Source organism: Belonocnema kinseyi, chromosome 8 (assembly GCF_010883055.1).
Source record: "Belonocnema kinseyi isolate 2016_QV_RU_SX_M_011 chromosome 8, B_treatae_v1, whole genome shotgun sequence".
Taxonomy (NCBI): Eukaryota; Metazoa; Arthropoda; class Insecta; order Hymenoptera; family Cynipidae; genus Belonocnema; species Belonocnema kinseyi.
This window is the reverse complement of record NC_046664.1, coordinates 66,453,454-66,466,126: the sequence shown is the minus strand read 5'-3', so window position 1 is coordinate 66,466,126 and position 12,673 is coordinate 66,453,454. Positions and strand designations below refer to the sequence as shown.

Genomic DNA, 12,673 nt, shown 5'->3' with positions numbered 1-12,673 from the left:
ACAGGATAGAGCCGTTGCGAGAGGAAATAGCGACGGCGAAGACGTTGGTGAAGAGAGGCGACTGTGCCTCTGCAGTGCCGCTGATTACGAGGATCATAGAATCGTGTCCGTGGTCCCCGTCGCTCAGGGAACTCAGAGCCGAGTGCCACGTGGCTCTCGGCGATTACATGAATGCCATTTCCGACATTCGATCGACGACCAAATTGCTCTCGGACAACACGGAGGGTTATTTCAAGCTCTCCTCGCTCCTCTATCGGCTGGGCCAAGTCGACGAGGCATTAAAGTGAGTACAATAAATCATTTACAAAAAATAAACTTTTTAATTTTTCAAAATAAGATCATTTATTTTTCAACCCAATAATACATTTTTTGACCAAAAGTTTAATGATTCATTTCTTACTTAAAAAAAAATAATAAAATGATGTTAAATTAAAAAAAAAAAATTGAATTTTACAATTAAATCTAAGAATTTTGGAATTAAAAATTATGGAATTCCAAATAAAATAGATTAATTTTCAACCAAACAGCTGCAGTTTTAACTAAACAAAAAATTACATTTTTGTTTATTTATCGAAATAAGATCATTTATTTTTTAACCCAATAATACATGTTTCGAACAAAGGTTTAATCATTCATTTCTTAATTTGAAAAAAATAATTTAAAATTTACGAAAAAAATTGAATTTAACAATTAAAAATAAGAATTTTGGAATTAAAAATTATGGAATTCCAAATAAAATAGATTAATTTTCAACCAAACAGCTGCAGTTTTGACTAAACAAAAAATTACATTTTTGTTCATTTTTCGAAATAAGATCATTAATTTTTTAACCCAATAATACATTTTTCGACCAAAAGTTTAATGATTCATTTCTTGATTTAAAAAAAAAATAAAATGATGTAAAATTAAAGAAAATTGAATTTAATAATTAAAACTAAGAATTTTGAAATTAAAAATTATGGAATTCCAAATAAAATAGATTAATTTTCAACCAAACAGCTGCAGTTTTAACTAAACAAAAAATTACATTTTTGTTTATTAATCGAAATAAGATCATTAATTTTTAAACCCATAAACATTTTTCAACCAAAAGTTTAATCATTCATTTCTTAACTTAAAAAAAAATTAATTTAAAATTTAAAAAAAATTGAATTAACAATTAAAACTAAGAATTTACAAGAAAATTATGGAATCCAAAAAAAAAATAGATTAATTTTCAATCAAACACCTGCAGTTTTAACTAAACAAAAAATTACATTTTTGTTCATTTTTCGAAATAAGATCATTAATTTTTCAACCAAATAATACATTTTTGGACCAAAAGTACTAATTTTTAAAATAAAATTGTCACGTTTTCAACCAAAAAGATAAATTTTAAACAAAATATTTAAGTTTTCAAGCAATAATATGAATTTTCCTAGGAAAATTCTTAATTCTCTACAAAAAAAAAAAAAAACGAAATTTCAACAAATCACATAAATTTGAAACTAAGAAAAATCAATTTTATGACGATGATATTTTTCTTCAATTTTTATTATTTTATTTTCTTAGGTGGTTAAAAAAAAAGTAATTTTAATACTAAAATAAAGAATCTTTCACGAAAAAATTATTTTTTGAGAAAATTGTTGAATTTTCTACACAGTAAATAAATTTTTAACTAAGAAGATTAATTTTCTGTCCAAAAAGATAAATTTTCAACAAAATATTTAAGTTTTCAAGCAATAATATGAATTTTCAGGGAAAAATCTTAATTCTCTATTAAAAAAAAAAAAACAAATAAATTTCAACAAAATGCATGAATTTTAAACTAAGAAAAATAAATTTTATGACGATGGTAAGTCTTTTTCTTAATTTTTATTTTTTTATTTTTTTTAGGTAGTTAAAAAAAAATTTCGATACTAAAATAAAGAATCTTTTACGAAAAAAAAATTATTTTTTGAGAAAATTGTTGAATTTTCTACAAAGTAAATTAATTTTTAAACAAGAAAATTATTTTTCTGTCCAAAAAGATAAATTTTCAACAAAATATTTAAGTTTTTAAGCAATAATATGAGTTTTTAAGGAAGATTATTTTCCACTAAAAAGGACGATTTTTAAACCAAAAAGATGAAATTTTTATTTCAAATCTTAAATTTTTAAACGAAAAAATTAATTTGTAACCAAAAAGATGAATTTTCAATAGAGCTTATTAATTTCTACTCCAAAAAAGTCAAATTTTAAACCAAAAAGAAGAAATTTTCAATTAAACTCCGGAATCTTGAACCAAAAAAATTGAGTTTTAACCAAAAAGATGAACTTTCAACACAGAAGATTAATTTCTACCGAAAAATACAAATTTCAAACCGAAAGGATGAAATTTTTGAATTAAAATGCTGAATTCTTAACCAAAACAAATTGATTTTTAAATAAAAAGATGAATTTTCAACAGAAAAGATTAATTTCTATATATAAAAAAAAAAAAAAAAAAATTCGAACCAAAAAAAAAATAAAATTGTCAATTTATATGTGTAATCCTTGAAAAAAAATGATTTTAAACAAAAAGGATGTAATTTGCAATTAAGATGCTAAATTATCAATAAAAAAATTGATTTTTAACTAAAAAGATTAATTTTCAACATCGGAGATTAATTTGTACCAAAAAAAAGACAAATTTTAAACCAAAAAGATCAAATTTCCAATTAAAATGCTGAATTTTCTATAAAATTTAATTTTAACCAAAAAGATCAATTTAAAAAAAATAAGAATAATTTCTATCAAAAAATATAAATTAAAAAAAATGAAAATTTTCAATTAGAATGTTGAAGTTTAATGAATGTTTAATTTGTAAACGAAAATTTTCAATTTTTATGTAGAAATAATAATAAATAAGAAATAAGAAATAATAAAAATAAATAAGAAAAAATAATAATAAATAAGAAAAAATTTTGAAAAGATTCCAAATTAATTAAAAACTTGAAATGATTTCAAGTAATTTTAACAAAGTGTGTTAACATTTTTTTCAGAATTTCTAAATATATTTTAAAATTACACGAAAATGTCCTACAATTTTTGAAAATCCTGCAAATTAAAAAAAAAATCTTTAAAATCTTCCGTGTTCTTTAATAATTTTTTCAATCTCTTAAAATTTTCTTAAACTTTCTGTTACAATAATTCTTCAAGCTGAAAAAATATTTTCAATTTTCCTAACAATTTTAAGAAAATTGTTTATTCTTTTGAAGTCTTTTACAATTCTTAAAAAAATTCTAAATTTTTTGATTGAAGTCTGCAAAAATCTACGTTTTTACTTTAAATTCGGCTGTAAGTATTTCAAATTATTTCCAGTTCTAAATTTAATACGAATCTTTTTAAAACTTTTCAAAATCTCTTAAAATTACTGTAATATTTTTACAAATAATAAGTGTTCTATTATTATTTATAAATTCAAATTTAATTTTTTTTAATTTTCTAAAAGTTATAGAAAAAAATTGAATTTATTTTGAAATATATTTAAAAGTTCTGAAAAAACTTAATTATTTTGAGTTTGGAAAAATTTTAAACCTCTTCTAGATTTCTAAAGATTTTGAAATAAAATTTTAAAGGTTTTAAAAGATGCCTAGACTATTTAAAATAAAAATAATTTAACTTCTAATTTAATAACTGTATAGTTAAAAAAATTATTTTTCAATTTTTTATGTGTCTGTCTTAAAATTACTTAAAATAATATAATTTTGTTGTTTATTACTTTATATGGAAAAATGTTTAGCATATAGTTAGATTTTTTAAATTTCATTGGCCGGAAAAAGTGTTTGCGAACCGAGAATTTTTTCTTCGATTAAAACGACCACCCTCAATAACATTTTTAATAAACATCGAGACTTTTTTCTTTAATTTTTGAGACTATTTGCATTATTTTCGATTTTTAAATTGAGTCCGTGGCTCGATATTTGGAAAGTAAAGTAAAGTAAATAGTTTATTTACTTGTGTCGTGCTTGCAGAGAAATACGAGAGTGTCTCAAGTTGGATCCTGAGCACAAAGAGTGCTTTCCGTTTTACAAGAAGGTGAAAAAAGTCGCGAAACTTTTGAGCGACGCAACGACCGCGCAGGAGGTAAAAGACAGTGGCGACTGTATTCGATTTGCGAATCGCGTTCTCCAGCAGGAGGCCACAGTTAAAAATGTCCGATACACGGCTCTGCATCTCCTCTGCAAATGTTACGCGGCCGACAATAAAGTTTCGGACGCGATCAAAAGCTGCGACGAAGCATTCCGGATACGGAAGGAGCCCGGCATTCTCTGCGACCGAGCCGAGGCCTATCTAGCCGGCGAAATGTATGACGACGGTGAGTCTTTTTCTTCATTTTTTTATATTATTTTATTTATTTTTGTTTAAAGATACATTTTTTTACATTTTACATTTTCTTTTTCAATTATTTATTCAAAATGAACTTTTTAACATGATTTTCAATTTTTCGAAATAAGATTATTAATAATAAATATTTTTTGGACCAAAATTTTAATAATTGGTATCTTAATATAAAAAAGAAATTCATTTAAAATTAAACAAAATTGAATTTAACAATTAAATCTAAGAATTTACAACAAAATTATGAAATTCCAACAAAAATAGATTAATTTTCAATCATACAGTTGCAGTTTTAACTAAACAAATATTACACTTTTTTAATTTTTCGAAATACGATTATTAATTTTTCAATCCAATAATAAATTTTCGGACCGAAAGTATGAATTATATATCAAAAATAGAAAGTACTATTTTTTAAAAATAAAATTGTCACGTTTTCAAAAAAAGAAATTACTTATCTACTAAAATAGAGAATCTTTTACATTAAAAAATATATTTTTCAGTGAAATTGTTGAATTTTCTACAAAGTAAATTAATTTTTAAACAAGAAGATTATTTATTTGTCCAAGAAGACATTTTTTCAATAAAATATTTAAGTTTTTAAGCAATAATATGAAATTTCAAGGAAGGTTCTTAATTCTCTAGAAAAAACAACTAAATTTCAACAAAATACATAAATTTTCACTTAAGAAAAATCAATTCTTTGACGATGGTAAGTCTTTTTCTTCAATTTTTAATTTTTTTCATGCAATTTTTTGTTAAAAGTAATTCGATAATGCTTGACCGGGAATTTTTTGAGTCCGGTAAATAACAATGGATACATTTTTTGATCTAAAACTTTTACAAATATTAAGAACAAAAAACCGTAAATGTACTTCTGATCGAATTAAATTTTAAGGTTTCACTTTCATTTTTTATTCAATTGAAATTGAATTATAATTAAATTTCTAGTTGGGTTTTCTGTTAAAAAATAGTTTTTCAACCCTAGAAAGCACTTATTTTAAATAAAATCGTTACATTTTCAAAAAAAGAGATGAATATTTATTTAAAATAAAGAATCTTCTACGAAAAAAATTATTTTTTGATAAAATTGTTGAATTTTCGACAAAGTAAATTAATATTTAGAAATTTTTGAATTTAATTAGAAAACAGTTAAATTCAACAACAAAAAAACGAATTTTTAACAAAATTGTTGAATCCAAAAAAAAAACAAATTCATTTTTAATTAAAAAGTTTCTCTTTTCTAGAAAAAAATAGAATTTCCTCCGAAATGCATTAATTTTTAAACCAAAAAAGATTTTTAAACCAAAGTATTGACTTTTCAAAACAAGATAATTTTTCAACCAAATAATAATTTGTTGGTCCAAAAAATATGATAATGTTATAATAAATAGATTATAATATAAATATAAATTATAAAATTCTATAATATAATTATAATTATAATTTTCCAAACCAAGAGAGCCTTTTAAAGAGTCTTTAAAAACAGATAAATTTTCTACCAAGCAGTTGCACTTTTGTACAAAAAAGATACAATTTAAAAGTTTACTAATTAATTTAATAATTATATTTATTATTCATAAAAATAATTTTTTTAATATAAAATTTAATGTATTAATTTTAGAAATTAAATATATATAATTTTATTATATTATGTTAATAATATATTAAAATAAGTAAAATTTATCAAATTAAATAAATTCATTTGTTGAACATTTTCAATTTTTCGAAATAAGATGATTAATAATAAGCATTTTTTGGACCAAAAGTTTAATAATTGATTTCTTAATTTAAAAAAGAAATTAATTTAAAATTAAAAAAAAATTGAATTTAACAATTAAAGCTAAAAATTTACAACTTACAATAAATTTTCGGACCAAAAGTATGAATTATATATCAAAAATAGAAAGTACTATTTTTTAAAATAAAATTGTCACGTTTTCAACAAAAGAAATGAATTATCTACTAAATTAAAGAATCTTCTATATAAAAAAATATATGTTTCACTGAAATTGTTGAATTTTCTACAAAGTAAATTAATTTTTAAACAAAAGATTATTTTTCTTCCCAAGAAGACAAATTTTCAATAAAATATTTAATTTTTCAAGCAATAATATGAATTCTCAAGGAAAAATGCGTAGGAATTAAATAGAATTTCGGGCATTTAGAAGAATTGAAATGAATTAAAAAAAAAGAGAATTCCAGAGAATTTAAATGAATTTAGGGTAAATGAATAAGAATGCAGGGTGAATTAAAAAAAAAAATTTTATCTTTGAAAACTTACTTATTTTTTAACCAAAAAAGTGATTAATGATTTATTTCCGTGAAATTTGATTGAATTTAGAATAATTTAAGGGAAATGAAAAAAATTTGATGAATTTGATTTAAAAAATGAAGCTGAGTTTAAACACCAATCAAGTGAATCGAAAAAAAATATATGAAAAAATTCTTTGAATTTAGTAAGTTTGAAATGAATTCAGAAAAATTAAAAAAACATTCAAAAGAATTAGGTGAAATGCCTACGAATTTGAGGTGAGTTTACAAGATTTCAAGACGAATTAAACAAAAGATTTTTTTTAAACAATTCACTTGAGTAACCTTAAATGAATTTAGAAGAATTTAAAAGAATTAAGAAGAATTCAGGGTAAATTCCAAATAAAATTCGCCAAAAATATTTGGGACTATCTTTATAATTTTTAAGGAACCGAAAATATTTTAAATCCCTTGAAATTTTTTGAAATCTCATTAATTTTGTTAAAAGACCAAAAATCCATTAAAATCAGTAAAATTTCGTAAATTTAGAAGAATTCAAGTAAATTGGAAAAATAAAAAAAAATGCCAAAGAATTTAAAAGAATTCAGGATGAATTCAAATAATAACTTGAAATCTCATCAAATCTTTTAAACCCTGCAAAATATCTCGCGGTTCATGAATACATTTTTTGAAATCCACTAAAATATTATAAAATCCAGTTAACTTTTATATTTCCTTCTTTTCTCTTCTTCAGAAAATTCGCTAAATTTCCGGTTTCCCAGTCCGTTGGCCATCCTGTTTTTTATTTAAAAAATCTTCGATTTTAAAAACTTCTAATTTGTATGATTTTTTTAACCTTTAAAACTGGATTTTAAAGTTCTTTAAATTAAAATATATGCTTAAAAATATTAATTGGAAAATTTTCTAAACTAAATGATATAATAATTGATAAAAATCACAATTTAACAAATTATTTAAAAAACGATTGAAATCAAAGTTGGACAAAATATTTTTTATAACAATTTTGTAAAATTTCCGGTCAAAAAAGAAATTGACTTTCATTTCCCGGGTTTCGCCGGTTTTAAATTCTTTTGAATTCTTCTAAATTCTGTTAATTTTACTCAATTCAATGGGTTTGAAAAAATTTTTTGTTTTTGCTTAGAAATTAATAAGATTTTCAAGGATTCGAGGTGATTAAAATTTTTTTTTGAATTCACTCTAAATTCGTATTATTTTACCCTGAATTCTTTTTAATTTTTTCCAATTTCCTTCAATTATTCTAATCCAATTTAATTATTACCGTTAAGTTTGGAATAAATTTAGAGGATTTTAAGGATTTTAAGAATTTCGTGCATTTAGAAGAATTGAAGTGAATTAAAAAAAGAGAATTTAAATGAATTCAGGGTAAATTAATAAGAATACGGGGTAATTAAATAAAAATTCAAATCTTTGAAACCTTACTAATTTTTAACCAAAAAAGTGATTAATCACTTATTTCCGTAAAATTTGATTGAATTTATAATAATTCAGGGAAATGAGAAGAATTCGATAAATTTCATTTAAAAAATGAAGCTGAATTGAAACAGCTATCAAGTTCCAAATAAAATTTTCAAAAATATTTGGGACTATCTTTGTAATTTTTCAAGGAACCTAAAATATATTAAATCCCTTGAAATCTGATTCATTTTGTTAAAAGACCAAAAATCCATTAAAATCAGTAAAATTTAGAAGAATTCAAGTGAATTGGAAAAATAAAAAAAATGCTAAAGTATTTAAAAGAATTCAGGGTGAATTCAAATAATAATTTTAAATGTCATCAAAAATCTGATAAAATCGAGCACTAAATCTAAAAATTGTTCCATTTGAAGTGAAAATCTTGAATTTTAAACTCTTAAAATTAAGTTGGAAAGTTTTTGGAATTCAAAAATTATGTATTAAAATGCTCAATAATTTACGCGTATAAGATGAAATTTATCATTTTTAATGATCAAAATTGCAGCAATTTTAAATTCTAATTCCAGCTCAGAATTGGTTCAAGAATGAAAATTCCCTGTTTAAATCAGAAATTTTAATACTTTTCGAAAATGATCCATTTCAACCAATTGTAAGAATTAAAATTTCGTTTCAACACAGAATAACTATTTTGTTTAAAAAATAGTATTTTTTATAATTAAAAAATTATTTTTTAACTGAAAATTTAATTAATTCAGTTGCAGTTTCATAATTTTAGTTGAAAATTAATTTATTTTGTTGAAAGTGCGTCTATTACGTCAGAAAATCAATCTTCTTGGTTAAAAGTTAATTTATTTTACGAAAAATTTATCAATTTTATTTTTAAAACATTCTTTTTAGTAGAAGTTTGTTTATTTTAGTTAAATAGTCATCTCTTTTATCGAAAATGTAACCAGTTTGCTTAACAGAATTGTGGGTTTTAGGGTTAAAAATTTATTTTTTAACTGAAAACTTAACTGTTTCAGTTGAACTTTCATAATTTTCGTTGAAAATTCTTTTTTTTTTTGCTTGGAAAAATGAACTATTATATACTTTTGGTGGAAAATTAATCCGTTGTAGTTGACATTTTAACAATTTTGTTAAACATTCATGTATTTTTCTGAAAATTTGGCTTTTTCAGAAGAAAATTAATCTTCTTGGTTCAAAATTAATTTACTTTGTAGAAAATTTAACAATTTCGTCAAAAAATTACTTTTTTTGTTCAAGATTCTTGATTTTAGTTGATAATTCATCTCCTTGGTTGAAAATGTACCTATTTTGTTTAAAAAAAAATGGTTTTTATGATTTAAAACCTATTTTTTAACCGAAAACCTAACATGTAATTTAATTTTAATTTAATTTCAATTTAATAAAAATTAATTTGAAAACTTGAATTTTAATGCGATCAATTTGTTTAAACATTCATGCATTTGGTTGAAAAATCGTCTTTTTCGAGAAAAAATTAATCTCCTTACTTAAAAAATTGGGCACTTCATTTGAATATTAATCTATTTGATGAAAAAAATTTAACTATTTTTTTTTTAATAGTGGTTTTTATGGTTGAAAAATTATTTTTTAATTGAAAATTTAACTATTCCATTTTTGGTGGAAAATAAATCTGTAGATGAAAATAAAACTTCAGTTGTATTAATTAAATTTTCAGTTAAAACATAATTTTTCAACCATGAAAACCACTATTTTTTAAAACGAAATCGTTAAATTTAAACAGAGAGGATGAATATTTAAAAAAAATTAAGAATTTTCTACAAAGTCAATTAATTTTCAAACAAGATGATTATTTTTCTGTCCAAAAAGACCAATTTTCAACAAAATATTTAAGTTTTCAAGAACTAATATGAATTTTCAGGGAAAAATCTTAATTCTCTATTAAAAAAGAACAACTAAATTTCAGCAAAATACATGAATTTTCAACTAAAAACGATAAAAAGACTTTTTACCAAAATTGTTGACTATTTTCAACTTAAAAATAAATCCATAATAATATAGTCATAATTAAAGTTTTTTATTAAATTTACAATAATGTGAGTCTAAATTATTTAAGTTTCATCCCATTTAATTTGAAATTTCTTAATGTAGAAAAAGAATTAATATTTAATATTTAGTATTATTTCACTGTTCATTTAAGACGAGTAAATTTAAACCAAATATTTAAAAGAAAAAAATTTGAAACTGAATTGTTTTACATAGAAAGCTTTGAATCTTTAGATTTTCGAAGAACTTTTAAATTGTTAGCGTTATAATTTTAATTGTTCTATTTAAAAAATGTTTAATTTGTTAACGAAATTGTTGAATTTTTATGTAGAAATAATAATTTACTTATCATTGTAGAAAAAATTTGAGTAATTTTAAGAAATATTTAGAAGTTTTGAAAAGATTCAAAATTAATTAAAAACTTGAAATGATTACAAATAATTTAAATGGAGTGTGTATACTGACAAAATTCGGCTATTCGTACCGAAATTTCAGTAAAAATACCCACAACATAATTTTTAAGAAATGTAGATTTTTGTAATTTTTTGCAATTTTTAATAAAAAATACAAATTTAAAACCAAAAAGATGAAATTTTCAATAAAAATGCTGAATTTTCAACCAACAAAAAAAAATATTTTAAAATAAAATAATGAAATTTTCAATTAAAGTGTTAAATTTTTAACCGAAAAAATTTAAACCAAAAAGTTGGAATTTTAAATTAAAATGCTGAATTTTTAAAGAAAAAAAAACGATTTTCAACCAAAAAAATGAACTTTCAACATACAAGATTAATTACTACCCAAAAATGCAAATTTTGAACCAAAAGGATGAAATCTTTCAATTAATATGCTGAATTCTCAACCAAAAAAATTGATTTTTAATTGAAGAGATGAATTTTCAACAAAAAAGATTAATTCCTATAAAACAAATACAAATTTTCAACAAAAAAAAATGAAATTTTCAATTTATATGTGTAATCCTTGAAAATAAAATGATTTTAACACAAAAATATGAAATTTTCAATTAAAATGCGAAATTATTAATGAAAGAAATTGATTTTTAAGCAAAAAGATGAATTTTTAACAAAGAAGATTATTTGCTACAAAAAAAGACGAATTTTAAACCAAAAAGATAAAATTTTAAAATAAAATGTCAATAGAGCTTATTAATTTCTACACAAAAAAAAATACAAATTTTAAACCAAAAAGTTGGAATTTTCAAATAAAATACTGAATCTTGAACAAAAAAAGTTGATTTTTAACCAAAAGGATGAATTTTCAACATAGAAGATTAATTTTGACCAAAAAATACCAATTTTAATCAAAAAGGATGAAATCTTTCAATTAATATGCTGAATTTTTAACCAAAAAAATTGATTATTAATTAAAAAGATAAATTTTCAATAAAAAAGATTAATTTCTATAAAACAAATACAAATTTTCAACAATAAAAAAAGTAATTTTTCAATTTATGTGTGTATCCCTTGAAAAAAAATTATTTTAAAATAAAAATATGAAATTTTCAATTAAAATGCTAAATTATTAATGAAAGAAATTGATTTTTAAGCAAAAAGATGAATTTTTAACAAAGAAGATTATTTTCTACCAAAAAAGACGAATATTAAACCAAAAAGATGAAATTTGCAATAAAAATACTGAATTTTTAACGAAAAAAAAAAAAAAATTAAACGATCTTTAACCAAAAAGATGAACTTTCAATATAGAAGATTAATTTCTACCAAAAAATACCAATTTTAAACCTGGAAGATGAAATTCCTAATTAAAATGTTTAATTTTCAAACAAAAAATTAGTTTTTAACAAAAAAGAAATTTTTAATAGAGTTTATTAATTTCTTATAAAAAATTGAAATTTGAATTAGATTTAAAAAAAAAAATGCTGAATTTTTACCAAAAAAATTTATTTTTAATTAAAAAGATGAATTTTCAACAAAAAAGATTAATTTCTATAAGAAAAAAAATATATATATATATTTTCAAAAACAAGAAATGAAATTTTCAATTTATATGTGTAATCCTTGAAAAAAATGATTTTAAAACAAAAATAAGAAATTTTCAATTAGAATGCTAAATTATTAATGAAAGAAATTGATTTTTAAGCAAAAAGATGAATTTTTAACAAAGAAGATTATTTTCTACAAAAAAAGATGAATTTTAAAACAAAAAGATAAAATTTAAAAATTTTAAATTTTCAAACGAAAAAATCAATTTTTAACCAAAAAGATGAACTTTCAATAGAGCTTATTAATTTCTACCAAAAAATGATAAATTTTAAACCAAAAAGATGAAATTTTCAATTAAAATGCTGAATTTTCAATAAAATTGATTTTTAACCAAAAAGATAAATTTTCAAAAAATAAAAATAATTTCCATCAAAAACTATGAATTAAAAAAAAAATGAAATTTTCAATTAAAATGTTGAAGTTTAATGAATGTTTAATTTGTAAATGAAATAGTTTAATTTTTATGTAGAAGTAATAATTGAACATTTATTATTTGTAGAAAAAATTTGAGTAGTTTTAAGAGATATTTAGAAATTTTCCAACAATTTTTGAAAATCCTGCAAATTAGAAAAAAA

General features: G+C 21.1%; 1 protein-coding gene across 1 annotated transcript in view; it reads left to right on the top strand.

Annotated features, from left to right (window-relative positions):
- Positions 1-12,673, top strand: part of LOC117178522 (dnaJ homolog subfamily C member 3) — a 29,413-nt gene that overhangs the window by 13,184 nt on the left and 3,556 nt on the right. Inside the window, exons 5-6 of the mRNA XM_033369950.1 lie at positions 5-283; positions 3,975-4,318. Coding sequence (XP_033225841.1) covers positions 5-283; positions 3,975-4,318 — 623 coding nt within the window. The remainder of the gene's footprint in view (positions 1-4; positions 284-3,974; positions 4,319-12,673) is intronic.